Genomic DNA, 20,114 nt, shown 5'->3' on the forward strand with positions numbered 1-20,114 from the left:
TGTCCTCTGCAATGCTCTCTCCTAAGCTTCAAGTGAAAACCGCTTTATTATTGCGGAGGAAAAGCTGCACTGCGGTGCCTCTCACCCAGCAGGAGGCAGCACTTTACTGCAAAAAAGAACCCAAACCTCGGGACCTCAGGTAAAATCCAGACATTAAAGTGAACAGAAAATCACAGCATCGTGCCATGCCTGCCTCCAGCAGTTTTGTGGACAGGGGCTGCTCAGTGAGCACAGGTTTGCAGTGCCGGCCCTCCAGCCTTAAATCGTCTGCTTTGGGGGTAGGAAGCCGAGCAGAGAACTTGGGGAAGGAAACCCTGAATTTATCCTGCGTTGGTTGCAAACATCACCGCACTCAGAGTGGGTTATATCAGATTAAAAAATGAAATTATTAATTTTAAATCACGACAAGGAAGCATCCCTGTTTTACACATCCCATGGCCTGTCGCAGAAACGATGCTAAGCCTGCCTATTTTTAGGTTCAAATACAGAATATTATCAGTCGAGCTGGAAGAACGACTTTCTGACTTAATTTTGCAGCAGAACAACCCTCGTGCTACCTCGAAGAGCACCAGAGTTTCACTCTGGAGCTGTGATGGGACCAACAGAGGTGATCAGCGTAGGCTGCTGACATACACCATTACAAAAATAAACATAAAAAAATCACGGTTTACCACAATTATCATCGTTAATGCATTTGATCTTAACAGAAATCACTCAAAGCTGCAGGTCGGCTCCGGCTCGCGGGCTCCACTCCCCCAGGTCTCTGCTCCTTCCCCGCAGGGACCGGAGCCGAGCGAGGCCTCCCCAGGGCCCTGGCTCCTTTGAAGTAACTCGCTGCATATTCAAGGCTCCACGCAGAGCAGGGCTCGGCCAAAAAAGCCCCGCTGCACGCTCCCCTGCTTCCTCTGCACAGCCAGGGCAGCTCCTGCTGCTGCCTGGGGCGCCCACAAGCACGGTGCTGGGTTTTGGGAAAGCCTCTGTGCCGCCAGAAGGGCTGCCCTGGGTCAGGGACAGCTTCCTGACGCCAGCATCCACCCCCAGCAAACTCGTGTCTGGGACCCGAGGCCTTTGTGCTTCTGGGGGACTTTTCCTGTTGTTTGCTGGTGGTGGAGCCCACGTGGAGCCCCGAGCCACCACCCGGCTCCTGCACCAGCAGACGCTCCCCAGTACACCCTGCTGAGTGCTCCCAGGTGCTGCTGACCACTCTGCAATGTTTTTTTTTTGGTGACACCTCCTAAATATTCACATCCATCCTAAAGATCCTCAGCCCTGCCGTGTGCTGACCCACATGTGTCGTGCCCCAAAAATCCTTCACGGTACCCACTGGGCTCAGCGTGGTAGGCAGGAACCTCAGACGAAGTACGGACGTGCTCTCAGGTGCCTCCTGCTGCCAACCCACCAGACACCACGTAATTAAACGGTGGGATTCAGCCACACCGGGCCAAGGAGGTGGCTGGCTCCACAATGCCACAACACCCTGCTGCTGGGAGAAGCACCCAGTGCCCGAGGGCCCTGAAACCTCTGGAGGAGGCAGAGGATGGTGCAGAGAGGGGCCACCCCAGCTCTGCCTCCTCCCCATCTGCTCCTGGTTGCTGTCAGGGGCAGGATGCTGGGCAGCTGGCTCCCAGCTGAGCCCGCTGATCCATTGATCCTGCAGCTAACAGGCTCGTGGGCTTTCGAGTTTAGTACCAGCCCTGATACGTTACACATGGGTTTTACTCCTCATTTCATAATAGTATGTACAACAGGCTGCTGATAAAATCATAATGTTTTCCATCATCCTTCCCCACCCCCGCTGCAGTGCCCTTGTCAAAGACAATCCGAGCAGCGGGGGGCTGCCGGCGAGAAAGTGAATTGCTGTGAATGGGGAGAGCTAACAGGGAGCAGGAAGGGAAGCCCGAAAGCAGAGCCCAGCTTTTTGAAGAGGCGACTGTTTTTCACATGCGTTCTCATTAGCGATTAAATGGACCAGGATACGGCCAGATGTGATGCACTCAACACAGCTGAAACAGTTTGCAAAAATAGTTCTGGGTACTCAGCTTCTATTCGATTTGCTGCTTTTTGTTTGGCCAAAAAAAGTATCTGGAGGGCTGCAAGGTGTTTACCAAGCTATTGATGAACTCCGGCTGGAATAACTTTGCACAGGACAAACATTTCTCCCCAGCCAACATTTACTCTTTTTTTTAATTATTTTTTTTTTTAATTTTTTTTTCCTGCCTGCAAACCAGCCATTCTGTCAGGAAGCAGGAACAACAGCAAGGGGCCGATGGTGTATTAGGCAAAGTGAACCATTTCTGGTAATCTATCCCCTGAGATTATGAGACATGGTCGAGGTGGTTCAGTGGTCTCCCGGCAGTTTCTCCTGCACACCTTTGCTTCTAGCCTCCAGATGATTTTGGCTGATGGAGCGAGATGCAACTAGGGTCCCGTGGCCCCTTCCTCCTTCCATGTAGCAGAAAGGAAGAATAAAGGATCCTGGGGCTCAAAGCGTGGTATAAACCACCCAGCCGTGCCCCTTGGTGGTGCTCAGTGAGCTCTGCTGAGGGCTCAGGGCTCATCTCTGCTTTTTGGGAATATTCATGGTGATGTGGTGGGCAGGATGGCCACAGGTCCACTGCCAAAGATCACGGCTGTACCCTTGTGAGAGAGGACTTGCCCCCAGGACTGGTGTTTGGTGCCCTCAGCCACAAACCAGGGGTGCTGTGGGGCTCCCCCATGTCCCCGTTAGCCCCACTGATGGCAATCTGAACCGGCTGGGCTCGATTTTCCCGGAGACATATCGTGCTGGATCCAAATCTGCCAGGCACATGGCGAAAACACAATGAAACAGAGACTGCACAGCCCCCGGCAGGGAGCCAGCAGAGCAGTCACAGTCCCGTGCACACATGGGATATGTTTAGAAAGCGCCTTTGATTCCCTGTGGTGTGGGTTTTAGTGGATGTTTTAAAGCCGTACCTCGTAGGTGTGAGCGGACAACCTGCTTCCTCCTCTCCCCACCCCACTGCTGGTGCCGATGGCTTGCTGCCGGGGCGGGGGAACAGAGGGGTCCCGGTGAGCCAGGTGGGGCAGCGAAGCACGGATAGGGTGTAAGTGGCCCTGAGTTTTGTTTATTTCTTGAATTCTGTTCCATTTTGGAGTCACTTCCCTTCCAAACAAAGAGCAACCGTGGCGGATTGCTGAGGGGCAGTGTGAGAACAGGGAGGTGAGACGGCGTAAGGGCCAGCAAAGATGAGAGGCTGAAGGGCAGAACCACGGCCACGCAGGCTGGGACAGCTCCACGGCCAGCACACGGTGCCGCAGAGCACAGCAAACCCACGGCCGCTCGCTGCTGGCACCGGGGCCAAGGCAGCCAGGGCTCAGAGCTCGGCACGGCCGTCGGAAAGCTGGCGGTGGCTTCTCGGTGTCAAAACTCAGGCACAGGCACGGACAGCTGGAAAAACATACTCTGCTGTTGCCTAAACACCACCTGCACTGAAGCAAAGGGTTTTCACACGTACATTCTTCAAAGGAAAAACAACAGCACTTGCCACGAGTGTTTGCACATGGGCTTGAAGTCCCAAACCGCAACCAAAGATGTTTGGTGGCAGGGCTGTTCTGTGCCGTGTGACACACGGCCTCCTCCTGCAATAAAGAGCCGGCCCGGCAGGGACGTGTCCGTACCCACTGGCAAGTGTTACCTGGGTATGTCAAGCTGTCCATCACAAAAATAAAAATAATAATAAAAAAGCCACTGTAAAAACAAAGATCCCTCGTATGGACACACATATTTTCCATGCATAACTAACAAGAGAAGGTTTGACCACCACTGAGGGTGCTGGTCTGAGGGTGCTGGGGCTCGGCGGTGCTGCCAGGGCAGGGGGCTCAGCCCGGTGAGCCCAGCACGGGGCACGGCCACCACGGTGCCCTGTGGGGCTGTCACCACGATCGCCAGCACGGGCGAGGTTTCCACACCGAGGTCAGCCTTGGATGGTTCCCAAGAGGGTAATTTTTTAACTCTCTTGAAAAGAAGCTGGATACGCTTGTTATTGGCAACAAAAGGCATTGTTTGATTTGTAAAGACCCCTCAGATTCTAATTTCCTCATGCTTTGTCTACAGGACATACAGAACTCGTATGTCTAGTTTGATTTCCCTGCTGAGGAAGAGCCAGAAGAAGTGGAGGGCAGAGACCAGCAGGCAAAACTTGGCCCCTGAACAATAGCTATTGCTTGAACAAAACAGTACTTCTGTCCTAAAAATGTCAAGTGATTTCAGTACGTATTAAAAGTTGCAGCTAATTAAACTCCGGGATTACCTTTCAAATGCTTTGTATCCACAGCAGACAGACAGAGAATTTATACCAGAGTATCCACACTTACAGAAGCAAATAAACCTGACCCTTGAGGTGCCCCGAGGCTGCATGAGACCCATCGGGGCTCCCCAGGACTGGGGACATCCCCTGGTGGGACCAGGACCAGCACCAGGACATGGGCATCCTGGCACAACCAACCCAACGTGGGCAGTTTGGAAAGCTCCACATCATTTCAGCACCAAGTCTGGTTTTGCCTCTTTCTTCACCTAATTAGACAACGGGGAGATGTGTGGCATCGCTGAGCCAGCTCAACGTGTCGGCAATTTGACATCTAATTCATCACCGTCCACTTCCTCTGCAGGTGCAATCTAAATGCTCCCTAACTGGTGCAGGCGTGTTTCTGCTAGGGCAATAGCCACAAAACCTGCTTATCTCCTGCTTATCTCTACCCCTCGGCTGGGGGAAGCTGCCTGGAGCACCGCAGTTGCCCCAAGCACGAGCGGTGCTGCTGTGGGGTGGATGTGTCCCCGGCAGAGCAGCACCACGGGTCGCTGAGCCACGGCAATGCTCGAGGCTGGCAGGGGTGAGAGGCAGCCCAGCCCTCGTCCCAGCGGGGTGGGAAGTGTCTCTATTTCACTGCTGGTGCTGCGGGGACAGGTCCCATTATTGCAGTGCTTGCGGGAGGTTTCGAAGGTAAGGCTAAGACAGGCAGCGATCGTGGTGAAACTGTGGCCCTATTAGAGTTAATAGGAGCTTTGTGCCTGACCTCGCTGGGGCCAAGGGTTTCAGCCACGCAGGATTAGTCATCAGCATCAATATGAGCTAGATGAGTTGTCGACAATAGGCAGGCAAGGTTGTTCCTGTGGGATCAGAAAACCTGGAAAATCCGGGAGTGAAAAATAAAGTCCAGCTTGTTCCACTTATACCCACAGCGCCTGCGGTGCCTGTGTGCAATACCTCAGCATTTATCGCCTGTTTTATTCTGTTCCTGTCAAACGCCATGGAGAACTCTTTGTTCGAGGAGGCAGGGGAGGACTTGGAGGGTAAACTTTCCTTGGAAAACTTCCCAGAAGCGGGCTCAGCTCTCATAAACAAGCCCTTGGAAGGCAGCTTGGGAGTACAACCTATGGCTCACGTTTCTAGGAACCGGGGCCTTGGAGCGCGGGGCCTGCGGAGGCTCCGGCCCGGCCTGCACCCGCTTGGGCAGGCCGTGTGTGGGATTGTGCCCTCCTGGAGCACAGCAAATGTCCCGGCCTTCTGCGGTTCGTTTTCAAGCTCAGTCAGTTCGGCCCTGGGGAGGAAAGAAGGATTTAACCGCAGGGTTTGTGGGGAGCACTGCCGTCGGCTGGCTGTGGGTGCTGAGCTCACGCTGCTGGGACAGAGCCGGGACCAGAAAGTGGGCAAAAGCTGCCGTCTGCAAACTGCCCAGGAAGAAGCTGCAGGATTTTTCAGACAATATCGGAACAAATACACTTGAAAGGAAGCACTGTTTGATTATGAACAACAGAAACCTGGGTGAAGTTAAACAGCGTTCATTGCCATGCACACCCTGCGTCACGGAGCCACCTGGGGGGACACCAGGTCTCCCACAGAAAAGTGGATTATTTTTTTACACAAAAATGCTTGAATGAGCCAGTGTTTGCTTCCAAGAGAAACCAAGATCATTTGTAAAACTGGGCTCCAGCCTGGGAACTGCTGGTATTCAGGAGAATCCAGATCCAGCGTCGGGTCTGGTTTCCTCAGGGATGCCGGGCTGGGATCAGTTCCCGGCCACCAAAGGGCTACAGGACACTGGTGTGGGCTGGGAGCTCTCCCTGCCGGTGGCTGCGTCCCCTGGGGACATCCCATGGCCATACTGGGGGCAGTGCCACCACCAGGCCCCACCACCAGGCCCCACCACCAGCCCCCGCCGCCAGCCTGCCCACGGAGCGTCAGGAGCGAGCGCGGCGCTGGCTGCGCCTGGCGGATTTAGCATCCCTTACAGCCAGGGCTTGGAAAGGATTTGCTGCACCCCTCTCCACAAGACGAAGGCTGTTTTCCTTCACCGAACACTTCCTAAATAATGGTGTCCTTCAGCAAAGGTTAATTCACCCAAGAGCAGAGTGCGACTGACATCCTTTGTGCTGAGCATTGCGCAAGGCAGCCACTTTCCTTCCTTTCCTGGAAGAGAGGAGCAGCGATGCTGTGCTGGGCCTGGACACTGGGTGCCGGGGCACTGGGACACTGCCCTCGTCCCCTGTGGGCAGCGATGGCTCCGGAGAGGAGCCACAAACCGGGGCGACGCAGTGGGAACCGCCGGAGCGTGCCCTGGTCAGAGGGCAGCGGCCATGCAGAGTTAGAAGGTTTCAGTACATGGCATTGCGAACAGAACCAGAAAAAAGCTATTTATGCATTTGTCCAAGAAGAAATCTTGCAAATGTGGGATTTTTATTTTTTAATTTTTATTTATTATTTTTAAATCTCCTCGCTCTCATCATAACTAGATTGATGATTTCTGTGTTTCTCCTTTTAGGAGGATGACTAGAATAAGTTGCCAGCTGAATTTCTCTTTTATTTCATTCCAAGTTTTAATTTAAGACAGGAGAAGTGTGGCTAAGCTTCTTATTTTATGTAATTATTTCTTGGCACAGACCCCGGGGTCTCTAACAACACAGCTATGCATTCCATATTGTTCCAATCACGCTGGGATTGCGAGGAAGGACGTGAGGGACGGACGACAGCGAGGTGCTGATGACAAAGCTCCGAGGCAGCAGGTGAAGCAGCCACAGCCTTATCCCATATCGCAGCTTCATGCTCATAGAGGAATCACTCAGCAGTGCCCTGGATTCTCAGCTGCAGCACCCCGCGGGCTGGGAGCTAGCCGCCAGCAAGCAGCGTGCTCTCCTTGCCTACATGCGCACGCACAGGCGATCAGGTGCCTTGAATTGATGCGTAGGTGGCAAATGATGAGGAGGAAACGCAGCCCATCTTGTCTATGGATTTTTTACTTGGCCAGCCTGTTATGCCCCTGAGCTCCAGTGCTGTGACCTACGCAGATGCCACCAGGCTTGCTCGGAGTGACTGGATGCACCCCAGGGTACGGTTGGCCCTCCTGGCTGCCAGGGCACGCTGCTGGCTCATATTCAGCCTGCTGCCAACCCCAACCCCCAGATCCCTCTCTGTGGGGCTGCTCTCCAGCGTCTCATCGCCCTGTCTGTACGTACAGCCAGGGTTGCCCCATCCCAGGTGCAGGACCCGGCACTTGCCTTTATTAAACTTCATGTGATTGGTGATCGCCCAGCTCTCCAGTCTGTCCAGATCTCTCGGCAAGGCCTTTCCACCCTCAACAGAGTCAACAACTCCTCCCAGTTTGGTATCATCAACAAATTTCCTCAAAACACCTTCTAGTCCTACATCCAGATCGCTTGTAAAAGCATTGCAGAGGACTGGCCCTAAAACGGAGCCCTGGGGGACCCCACTGCTGAGCGGCCAGCAGCCCGATGTGACCCCATTAACCACAGCCCTTTGAGCCCTGCCCATCAGTCAGTTGCTCGCCCATCGCGTGATGTTTTTGTTTAGCTGTAGGCTGGACATTTTGTCCAGTAGGATCCTAGGGGAAGCCGTGTTGAAAGCTTTACCGAAACCCATCAGCTGGTTTCCCCTGATGGGTGAACTTTCGGTGACTGGCTTTAACAGAGCTGTTCACATCACTCTGCGGCACTTCGTGATCCAGCACTCATCTGCAGGGCTGCAGGCAGCTCCAGCCTCAGCTCTGGGAGGAACCGGCTGGCAGGAGGACCGGGAACTCTCCAGCAACACAAAATCAACTTACACGAACTCCCAGCAGATGATAAAGGAGCGTGAGAGCATCTGGAAGGGTTTGCTGGATTTGTTTCAGTCTCAGAGGGTTTGGGGAACACGTGGAGAGCTGGATAAGAAAGGAGCTGGGTGCTGGGGGGGCCTCCTGGGCTGAGCAGCCGGTGCTCAACAGCAGCATCAGGAGTAAGGGTGGGCAGCGTGGTGGCACTGGGCAGATCCAGCATCCCTGCCACCAGAAAGCCCCTTCTGGAGCCTGGTCTCCTCGGATCACACTGCCCCAGCCAGCTTTGAGCTGGTTTGCTTTTGTTTCCCACCCTCTGCTCCCCGCACCAGGCCCACGTCTGTCCCAATAACCAAACCAGAGCTCCTGATGGGGATCACGGCTCAGCAGCAACGGCTCGCATGAAACCAGGAGAGCTGTGAATATTTGGGACGGTGCAGAGATCAGGCTGTGAATTCAGAGGCAGGCGTTACTTCTGTTCTACCCCACTGGAGAAACAGCGGCTGCCCAGCAATGCTCTGCAAGGAGCTCTTTGAGATGCTGGGGGCTCTCCTGCTGAATGGAAGATCCATCTGTCAGTAAAATCACCACAGGCAATTTTTTTTGGAAACAACTTTTTTCCAAAAGATACATTTTTCTAGATTTTAGGCAGATTGGGAAGTTTAAGATTTTATATCTACTCAGCCTTGATCTCCAAATTAATTTCTTCACCTGCAGACGTCTCACTCATTTTTCCCCTCCTTTCCTCTTTTGCTTTCCATCTTTTCTGCAGTGCTTTCTCTGCTTTGGAATTACTGGAGGGTGACAACAACAACAGCAAAATAAATACCTGGGCATTTTTCAGTTTTGGAGACATTTTAAAAACTTACGGAACAGTGAAGACAAATGACTAAAAAAAAAAAAAAAAAAGGGAATATATATTTTTAAAATTACATTCAGTTACAAATAGGGGGAAAAAAAGCAGGAGAAAGAAGAGAAAAGCAAAACATGTAATATAGAATTTTATTTTTCAGCTCTATTAAACCTTTAAAATTGCCCCATCTCAGATCTGAAAGAAGAAGCAACTATGATTTTCTTTTCATGGGCACATAAACAGTAAAAAGGTAAGGTACATTGAGATTAAATAAGAGGGAAAATTATCTCTTCACAGATAGACAGTGAGTGAGGAACGCAGCAAGCCCTTACATCCTCAGATGCTCTCGGCAGTGTCCAAAGCCGCAGAGACCTCATCTCTCAGGAGCTGGGGGGTCAGGGCTGGGTTGTTTCTCACCACGTCTCCTGGCCCTGAGGCAATTAGGCTGAAGAAAAAGCTGCATTTCGCTTGCGGATGTGCAAGCTACGTCTACACCAGCACACGGCGCAGTGCTGGGTCCCCCGGTGGCATTAAAGCTGCCCCACGGCCAACCTGGCCCCTGCCAACAGCCTCCCCCCAGCTCCCCACATCCCCGCAGCTGGGGCTGGGGACATTCCCCTTGAGCAGCCTGCAGGCAGCTGCCCCGTCCTGGAGGTGCCACAGCCCTACAGGTAGGTGGTGGCCTCTCTGCTCTCCCTTTCTTTTGCCTGCGCGACGGCGACGTTGATGCACTGGAGCCACTCCTCAGCGTTCTTCTCGTCCTTGGCCTTGAAGACGTAGGTCTTGCTGTCGGTGAAGATTTCGAAGGCCCTGGGCAGGCTGCGGTCCCGGCGCTTCTTCGCCACCACTTTAACGCTCTGCACCTTGCTGAGCTCGATGGGGCAGTCGTCGGGGTCGTCTTTCTGAAACACAGGAGACAAAGAAAACCATGTTCATGCGGTACAGCTTCCACCACCCTGATGGGTGATCAGCAGTGTTTCCTTGAGAAACAGGAGCCTGCTCTGCCTCTGAAGCCCCTTCTCTGGCTCTCCCCTAGCAAGGGAAGCAGCAACTCCTTGTCCTGGTTGTCACAACAGAGCAAATGCTTTGTGTCTGTTCCGGGAACAGGAGGGAAGTCAGGGCATTTTTCAGCGGGGAGCGGGGAACGTGGCACAGCTCAGTTGTAATGCGGTTTGAAAATGTACAAAGTGTACATCTGTGAAATCTTGGCGTCGTGGTAAGGGTGGGAATGTGATGCGGGGAGCGTAAGAGGTGATTATGCAAAGTCACAGACGTGTCCTGCAGGAGATCTGAGAGCTCATCAGACAGATACCAACTGTGGTTCCCAGATGAGAAGTTTAAACACAAGGCTCCGATTTGTCAAGACTGCTCAGGTTTCTCCTGTTGAGCTCCCTGTGCTTTTTACCAAGAGGAGTACAGCAGGTTTTCCAAAACCTTTCTGCTCCTTCCATGCAGGCAAGCAGCATCAATTCCCCACGTACCAAGAGAACTGTGCACCCCGTGAGCAGCCCTGCGGACACAGATGCCTGCCTAGCAAAACCGACCCGCTCCCTTCATGTTATGTCATGGACACACAGCCCTTGACCTCAAGTTGCTACAGAAAGTTGAGAATGTACCCCAGGCACATTTCTGTGGAAGGAGTTTACCACTGTTTTCCAGGAGTCTGGACTCATTTCAGACCTCTTCTATTTTGGTTTTCTAATTCCGCCCCTTCACCCACTGGCCATACGATCGCTTACGCAGAGCAAATGTTGTCCTTCTGGTTACTTCTACGAAGGGGAGGTTTGTAGTGGGACTCCGGGAAGAGGCAGGCACAGCCAGCTGGCTATCTCACAATACTTCCTCTGTGTTTGGTTTGTGTTTTCAAGCGAGCAGCGTGAAAAGTCCAAACACCCACGCGGCGCCTGTCCCTGCTCAGCGACGCCAGAGATGAAGGGGCAGAGCTGTCACGCTCAGCCAGGCAGGGCCTGTGCTGCTTCGGGCACCGCAATCAGCACCAGATGTGGCCGGGCAGAAACCTTTCCTTTTTAATACAGAACCATTCACCGGCGACACCTCAAGCTGCCTGGGCACATCAGTGCTCGCGACTGCAGCGCTTTCCGTGCATCCGCTGCCTCCCTGCTGCTGGTGGCACCTTCCCTCCTGCCGCTCTCTGGCCCAGCACCAGCACTTTGTTGCCTGCTCCCTGTCTGACACTGACCAGACTTCCCCAGCACCGAGAGGCAAACTGCTTCACCCCACAAGGGTGCAAAGATGCAGGATCTGTGCGTGAGAAACCACCAAGCCCAGCCTGGGACGCGCTCCCTCGCAGCTGCGGAGGAGCACCAGGAGCCTGGCTGTCTCCTACGCCTGCAGTCAGGGCACACTCAGCAGAGTGGGTTTGAAAATCTTATTTTGCACATTAATTGTCTGAAGCACTTCTGTGCGGTGTCCTAGCTCCAGCCCTGCTGCAAGGCAAAGCCTTTCCCTTGGTGTCTGCAGCAGTCAGCTCTGGGCACGCACACAGCGCAAGCTGCAGGGCTCAGGGGGTTCCCAGGCTGTAGCCCAAGCAATGGTTAACAACAGGACTCAACTCTCTAATTAAAAAACATAACAAGCGAACAAACAAACAGAGCCATAGAAGTAACAGGATATAACGCAGCAACTTGAAAGACTGATTGCCCAGGCACAACACCCCGCTGCTGTCCCCGGGGGCTGGACGCCAGCCTGCTGCTCGGAGGAACCAGGTATTTTTGTTCAACTTTAGAAAAAGCAAAGAAAATTGGAGTTTGCCAGCTAAAAAAAGGGCAGCTAACCTATATAGACTCTGCTATTAAGCAGAATCTGCTGTTTGACAACCTAACCTGCCAGCAAAAGGCTGAACATTCCTCACGTTAACAAGAACACCGAGAATGCAAATGCAAGGAGGCAACTGCTACATGCTAATGGCATCCCAGGAGTAATCAAGGTATTCTGACGTGACTTTTGCTTGGCTTGTTTGCAGAGCTAATTAAATCCATTCCATTAAATACATTTCTTTAAGCCAATCAAGTCGCTAGGAAAGTGACAATTATTCTGACACCTTAAGAAGGAAACATCAGCCAATGCTGAACTGAAGCTGGAACGCTTGTATGGGTTGAACCATCTTCAGGATCTCAACCAAACGTCAGAAAAAGTTGCTAGAAAGTAAAGGAAAGGCCATTTTATGAAGTACTTGCTCTCAGGAGGGTCGTACTGCCCCATGAAAGGCACTTGTTCCTCCTAGGCTGGATGCCCTGATGTGTTTCTTGGAAGAAGGGATTCAGGAAGCCATTTCAGAAGCTTAAAGAGCTTTGCTAGGGTTCTGTAATAAAAGACGTTCTTTACCAGAAATATTGAGGCTTGGTTTAACTGGAAGATGCTGCTATTTTTGGTTTATCTAAGAGAAAACTATTGCGACAAAACTAAAAGGACGATTTTGCACAATGTTTGATAATTTTCATTGTGAACAGCTGAAGAAAGTTAGCTTCTAATGACTGACAAGTAATAACTATTGAGGACTGGATTCAATTACCTTCTCTTCTATGCCCAGAACAAACTTGTCATGAGTTTTGGTGGAAATTTTGAACAATTTTGCAGAAATTTCAGCAGAGTTACCCTGAATTTAGGTGAGGGTAGATGTGAAAGAACAAACTTGGTTCCTCTGGGAGAAGAGCACTTCAGCATCACCTCGCTTTAAGCAAACCTGCACCTCCTGTACGAGTAACACCAGTCGTAACGCCATCACCTCAAGAACTGCTATTAATGTACAAAAGCAGGCAAGGCTTTAAAAAAAAGTGAACTGTTGTTTCATTTAGGGGACTGCCCCGAGATGCTTGGATGGGCCTGATTTCCTAGACATGCTGAACACAACCGTCCCACCCTGAGCTTATCCCACTGGAGTCCCATCAGTAGGGGATGCACTCGGGAAGCAGGAGCTTTGGATCAGCTGGGAGCTGGTGCTGGGTGCCTGGAGGCAGCAGGGACGATGCTCGGGCAGGGTTTGGGTAAAACACCGAGACGTGAGGGCTGCAGCAGCCATTAGCCTGCAGAGCAGCACTGCCAGCCTCACGCTGAGCCCTCTCCAAAGTCTCACGCTCCTGATCCAGCAAGAAAAGCATAAACAGACCCCGCGAGCAAGCGCTTGGCTGGAGTCAGCCGTGTGGTGTACAGAGCCCATGGAAAAAGCTGAGTGGTGAAAACCTCTGGGAAATGGTGATGCGGAGGAGGGAAACAAAGGGATCAAGCTGACGTTCTTCTGACTTACGGATTTTCCTTTCCGAAAGAGCAGCTGGTTGCCAGCCAGGGTGAAGTAGCGAGTTTTCCACCTTTTGATAAACTTCCAGCGGACTTGCTTCTCTTTGAGCTTGCCTTCCATCAGAGGCTGGCCATCCTGATTTACCACTGCAGAGGTGAACACACAGCCAGGGGTTAGTTCTTTCCTCTCGGCAAGCCAGGCTTTGCCGCGATGCAGAGGAGGTTTCTGCAGCTTGGCCGTGTCACTGCCAGCCTGCATCCCTCCCCTCCTCAGGCCCTTGGTCGTGTTTTGCCTGGGAGGCCTGGCAGATGGAGCCGATGGCTCGGCCTGCTCTGCCTGTCACTTTTTTTCTATTATTCCCTTATTCCCCACGTACCTCCCCCACCGTAACGCCTCCCAGTTGTTCCTCAGCCCCACAATAATAATTTATAGCTCTGCAGAGCTCGGTGCCGTTGTGCTCCTGCTCTGGGGTCTGAGGGACAGGAACAGCTCGGGGCTGACCCTGAGCTCCCCTGTGGCAGCCGTGGCCCCATGGAGGGCCAGGATTTCTGTGTGGGCTGGCAGGCCAGGTGCCCGTCCCATGGGAGCCCCCACCAGCACGGCCTTCCCTCCTCATCCTCCCCTCCCCTCCGTCAGGACCGGGCTCCCTCTTCTCTCTTCAGGGATATTTCAGAAGTCGTTTAAGGCTGCTGATCCACTTTGTAAAAACCAGCCCTTACAGCAAACCAAGCGGTGCTTCTGCCCTGTAAATCTCACAGCACTGACCCGCTGGGAGTGTGATGCTTTCTGTCGCTTTTCCATGTATAAAATAACACGATTTATTTTGGTGCTGGCCCGCAAAGGCCAGGGCCTCACAGCTCGGCCTACACAGGGGTCAGTGCCACCCCCACAGGAGCAGTCAGGGCCCTCCGCTGTCACCGCTTGGGACAGCCAAGTTTTTACTGTTTTGTGGCAAAATTTACTTACAGATAACTATTAGTGCGTCATCAGCCACTAACACCGCTTTCAAACAAACTGGGTGGGAATAATTATAGCAGCAGTGGTGCCCCACGTGCAGGTGAACGCCACCCGTACAGAGCACACATCAGGTGAACGAAGGGGTAGCTCTGCCCGAGTCAGCGATGAGGGAGGAGGAGAGGGGAGAAACAAAAGCTTCTGCCCCCCGACCAACTGCACTACAGCAAGTTGTACATGAATAATCTAAAATGTGATTACAAATAAGCAGCGTGCAGCTCTCAGTAACCGCAGGGATGCAGGACACAGACACACAGGCTCAGCGCCGTCCAGTCCATTCATCTCCCACAGCGGTCTGATAAGTGACTCCAGCCTGCCTTAGAAAAATAGCTCAGGTTTGTCACCGCGGGTTTTTCTTCCGTTGATTCCCTTACAAAGACCAAACATAATTGTTACTGCAAAAATACCGCTATGTTTTAAATTCCTTTGAGAACTCAAAGCACTGCATGGATGTTGGGAAGCCCCGCGCTTCGCTCACAGTGTGGTTATAAGGCTGGGCCACCTCCATCATCAGCCCCATGGCCATGGGATTTTGGAAGCTGGAGGAGTGTCCCCCAGTCCTGCACCCGAGAAGGAAGCTTCTAGCACAAGGAAGGCCCAGCAACCACAAGGATCACCCTGGGCTCCAAAACGCTGCCCTCGGAGCAGCCTCGAGCTGCTGCCCTTGTGCACGGAGCGAGCAACTTGTAACTTCTGTAATGCCACTGCTGGTTCTTCTTTTCCGCTTTCTCTTCTATTTTTAGTCAGACAGGACAGGACGGATCAGATGGACTGAGGAGCAGGCCAAGGCGTAAGCAGCCTGAGAACGGATGTGTTTTGATGTGATGTTTGGCTTGGAGTCCTTCCCAGCATCTGTCAGATAGTTGGTTATCCTCTGGCTGGCCGTTCTCACATACCTTCGCGTTCAGCTTTAGCCAGCAAAGCTTTTTCTCGAAAGCCTCTGCTGTCATCTGTGCATGGCCCTTCAGAGCCCGCAGCACGAGGGACCGCTGTGACACTGAGGCCCTCGGGAGGACACGAGGTGAGCGCGGTGCCAAGGGGCAGCCACCACAGGCAGCGCTGCTGCTGCTCTTGGGCTTCACCTGGGGCTTCAGAGGCTTTGTGGCTTTCTGGACACGTAGCTCTCTTTGCTACCTCTGCTCTGGTAGTGGGAAACAATGCAAACGCAATTTAGATAACGAATTTAGATTTAGATAAAGAATGTATGCTTTCCCCAGCGCTGTTTGTGTTGGCAGAGCTGCAGGCATCGGGGGTCTTCAGTGCGTACTACTTCAATTTCCTCACGAAAGACGACAAATATTTCTGTCTCTGCAGACAGCGATGTTCTGGAAGGAGAATGCTGAATGAAGACGGGGGTGGCCAAGTTGCAGCCGTGATGGGGAAGCATGCCTCGGATTTCTGTGATAAAGAGGTCGTTCTCCCCCCAGCACCCCGAGCTCGACGTGGCAGCTCGTCTCTGCAGATTTTCCTGCCAGCACCGATGCATTACAACACCCAACCTGACATAGTAAAACAGAGGCTTATTTTCTCCCCGAGCAATTTTTTGTCACTGCAAAACTGCACAAATTTACGGGGAAGCTGGTTTGGGGCTGCACCAGTTTCACAACATGCCTTCCAGTGGGACAGAGCCACGTCCCACAGCGTGCCCCTTAATAAGAACTTTTCAACTGCGTTAAATATTGGTTTCAAAACTACTACAGATACACATTTTCCCTTGTTCAATAAATTTCCTCAGCTGGCAAGCTTTTGTCCTGGGCCTTCCAGAGAAGCATGGTTGGGGCAAGGGCAGTTTGGAGATCAATATTGAGCTGATGTGAAAATCCTGGAGATCGGATCAAGAAAATACATGTTGTTGTCAAAAGGTGAGGGGATTTAAAGCCTTCCTTGGCCACACGGATGTTACAGCATGCAGGGATGGGGTGCCTCTGTAACACCTCTTTGCTGACAGCGGCCCAGTTGGCTGCTGGGGATGTGCACAGAAACACCACTGGGAACGATGGAGCTGGGGCTGGGAATTAACCGAAGGACATCCAGGCTCATACCTCCATCGTTCCCATTATTTGCCATTCACATGTGCAGGCTCTTGGTGGAGGATATTTTGCCACTGTTAGAATATGCAGTTTGACGTCAGGAAATACTATCTCAGTAGCATGTAGGAGATAAAAACGGCACGGTTCCATATCGCCTCCCAAGAGAAAGTGTCAGAACTGCTGCAACAAAGCCCTCTCAGTGAGTCAGAGAGCAAAGGATAAGACAGGGTAGGAGTTTTACTTCTAAATGAGAACTACAAAGAATTCATAATGTGTACAGTAACTCTCAGACCTTGATGGCAGATGTATAAACATCTAGATACAGCAAAACACAGTTTTGCTATGAAAAGACAACTGCTCAACGTCTTGTACACCTACCTGGCTCCTGGTGCCAGGGAACAGCTTTGATACCAATTCCAGCACAGAACATGTTCTAAGGCAAACTGAGAAGCTTTAAAGCACAAAGTTTTCTGCACTGGAAGATACTGAGATGGCTGGTGGTCAGGAAAGCAACATGAGAAAGGAAGTCGATGTGCAATTTTGGCCCAGATTGGATATTTATGGCCAAAATCTTTCAAAAACTGGATTTACTAGAGAAATGCTGGTCTGCCTTTAAGCACTCGGTGGGTGGAAGCAGGGATAACAGAGCGCTTCTTGTGTACATCCACAGAGAAGTCCACAGGGAATTCCGCTGTCAGCTTCCAAAGTTGTCATAATGAAGCAGATGCCAGTATGTCTGAGGGGCTGATTAGAAGAAAAAGATTCACAAAAGATAAGAATGAAGCTCTTTTCCAATATTTTTCTAAGTCCTTTTGCTTATTTTGATTGCGGTTAGCTTCACAGAATGACAGAATAATTCAGCTGGAAGGGAGCTCACGGGGTGCCTCATCCCACCTCCTGCTCAAAGCGAGGTCAGCGCTGGGGTCAGGCTAGGTTGCTCACGGATTTATTGATCTGGGACTTGAAAATCTCAGCAACCTCTCCAGGCAAGTTGTTCCAATGCTCGATCATCCCCACAGTGGGAAAGTTTTCCTTTATAGCCAGCCTGAACATCTCTCGTTCCAGTTTATACCTCTTATCTCCTGCCCTTGCACCCTTGGAAGAGCTTGGCCCTACCTTCCTGATCACCTCCCCGCAGGCATGAGGCCACTGCCACATCCCCAGGCATCCTGGTGCAGCCTGTCCCGGTCCTTACTGGGATTTTACTCGGTCACCACTGTGGCTGCTCAGCCCACGGTGTGCAGAAAGTGGGAGTAAGTGCGCAGAGTTTTGTTGGCAAGGGGCACCCGAGCAAACCCGTCCTGCCTCAGAAATGCAGTTCCTCTTCTCTCTGAACTCTAGCCAAAACCAAATGCAGTCGCTGGTGGCCCCGTTGCTTACCACATGGAAATACCTGCATTTTTAATACAGTTAGAATAATTTTAAAAAATGCAAACAACCGACAATGGGTACGTGCACATTCCTCACACACACATCGATTGCTGGAAAGCCTCTGTCTCGTTCTGATTTCTTCACCTCGCATGAATCTAGACAAACGAAGAAGACTTCAGAATGGTCATACAAGAGTTTTTATATGATTATTCGCATCATGGGAAACTAATGAAGTGCATTCTCTTTAATTTCCTAAGCAAAGATCAAGATGCGACACGATAAAATCTACACAGAGATTTTCCTCATAACAGGGAAGGGCCTAACGTGATCCAGGTCTGAGAGACAGCCCAGAGATAAGCCCATGTTTTAGCAGGAGGTTAATTTACCTGAGCAACAACTCACGGGTTCTCCTTCACTCGACTGTTAAAAAACAGGTTTAGACATCTTTAGAAACATATACTGAAGTGATACAGATCAAAGAGAAAATTCTTTGACATAAGCATTATCGGACTGGATTCTTTAGCTGTTGTTTTAGAGAAGGTTAAACCAGGTGATCACACAATCTCCTCTGGGTCTGAAATCGCAGTGGTGTGCTGACATATCATGAGATCTCTAGCTAGAAAAAAAAAGGAGTTGAAGGATTCAAACTATCTACTATATATTTTTCAGTACATTTTTATTTTCTTGAAGAACACCCAATAAAGCTAAAACTATTACCCAAGCTGAAAATGAATAGTTACTTGCTATAATACCCATTGCTTCTTAAACCATTTCAGGAAAGAGAGACCAGCTACAAAATCAATTTAACCCTGAATAGTACCCATAGATATAAGAGTCCTCCATGACGTAAGTTGGAATGAGTTTCTCCTGATTGTATCTTGCTTTCTTTGCAGAACTGCACTGCATCAATCTTGAAGTAGTTTGGGTAGTGAATAAATAGAAAATAAACAAAAAACCAAAACCAAAACCAAACCCTTGCAAGATGAACTCAAATAAGAAAAAAAAAAAAAAAAGTATTCAATCTTCCATTTGATGAAACAAAGCCATCCACAAAAATTCAGCCCAATCATGAATGATCTCAATGATAATAAGCTGCTCTTAACTTGAAAGAATGAAACGTGTGGGTGGTAAGCAGAAGAAGATAAATGCAATTAACCTAAGGGAATATGGATTCGCTCTCTTTCATTAATTATCACATTTGGTTTTGTTGAAAACCTGGAAAGGACACATTACTGAATGCCACTTTTTATAATTTTCAAGCAAGCATTATAGCTGGGAGATTCCAGTTCACTCGATAATCACCACTGCTAGCAAAAGATAAATGTATTCAGAACTTAATATGGTGTAGGCTATTCTGAGTGAATTGCTTTTTTAAGGAGGAATTCATAAAAACCCCTCAGTTTTACCCGAATCATTGCCCATGGGCACAATGTCTCTTCTGCAGCCCACAGGGATTACTGCAATTTCTTTGTAAGCTTCCAGAATCTGGAATGTACTGCAATTCCCTCACAGGCTATCAAGTGGTTTTACTGAATTTTTTTGTGCAAGAGCTTGTGAAGCCAACTGTCAATACAGAAGGTTATGTTGAAATGAAGCTCTTAAAAGCCAGCTTTTCCTAACAAGAGGCACACTGTATTTACTAAAATTTCAGATGCCTTATGTCCTTGCTTGAATGGTTATTGTTAAAATAAAATAAAATATAAAATAAAATAGTGCAACTTGGCTTCCCTAGCTCTGGGACCAGCCGCACAGTTAGGGCACGTACGTGTATGTGGGCAGATGAGTAGGGTTTGCAGGAATGCTTTCTCCCTCCTTGGCTCAGGGGTAGCAGGAAAAAAAAAATCCGGATGATTTAACAGCACTTCTGGAAGAGTGTGGTTGCCTAAATAATGCTTTAAAGCCAGAAGAATGCATGTGAAATAGGCGAACTTTCTCTGCGTTAATTGCCACTGCCTCTTCCCTTGCTAACTCAGCCTCCCAGCAGAGCGCGGCTCCGCAAACCTTCCCCACTGCATCTGCAAAAACCATCACGGAGCTGGCATCCCGAGGCAAGAGCCAGGCTTTAAGGCATAATCCCTCCCTAAGTCTGGGGGATAAATGGCATCTTGCAACACGGTATCCAAAAAATGTAACAAAACCCGACATTAACAGAAAACAAAAGAAAATAATGGAAAAAGAATTTCCCTCTGAATTCCTTCTTTAAGAAGAATTGGGTTGCTAAACAGCATTGCTGAGAGGGAGAAATTATTTTTTTTTGTCTTTCAAAAGTACTGGTGGGTTTCAACGGGGTCCGTCCGACTGTGGAAGGAGGATGAAAGATGTCTCACAGCTTTACATTTCTTTCACGCTCAAGGAGATCTCTGAGCCCTCTGTTTTCTCTCACATCTTATAAATCCCTGAAGACCCCCAAGTGTCTCTGGCACGACCTCTCCCAGCTAAACCAGAACCGCATCTCCAGCGCTAGGAACTGCCCATTCACCTGCAGGTTTTGTCCCGTGAAGCA

The 20,114-nt window shown here is 50.6% G+C and overlaps 1 protein-coding gene across 14 annotated transcripts in view; it reads right to left on the reverse strand.

Moving 5' to 3' along the window:
• Positions 1-9,076: 9,076 nt before the first annotated feature.
• VEPH1 (ventricular zone expressed PH domain containing 1) overlaps positions 9,077-20,114 on the reverse strand; it is an 80,157-nt gene continuing 69,119 nt past the window's right edge. For 13 of the 14 annotated variants that reach the window (XM_027464365.3, XM_072042291.1, XM_072042290.1 and 10 more), the window contains 2 exons: positions 13,206-13,342; positions 9,077-9,843 (listed from right to left, as the gene is read on the reverse strand). In XM_027464365.3, coding sequence (XP_027320166.3) covers positions 9,607-9,843; positions 13,206-13,342 — 374 coding nt within the window. In that variant the 3' untranslated portion in view covers positions 9,077-9,606. The remainder of the gene's footprint in view (positions 9,844-13,205; positions 13,343-20,114) is intronic. The other variant, XM_038183651.2, reaches the window with a different exon arrangement.

Source organism: Anas platyrhynchos, chromosome 9 (assembly GCF_047663525.1).
Source record: "Anas platyrhynchos isolate ZD024472 breed Pekin duck chromosome 9, IASCAAS_PekinDuck_T2T, whole genome shotgun sequence".
Lineage (NCBI taxonomy): Eukaryota > Metazoa > Chordata > Aves > Anseriformes > Anatidae > Anas > Anas platyrhynchos.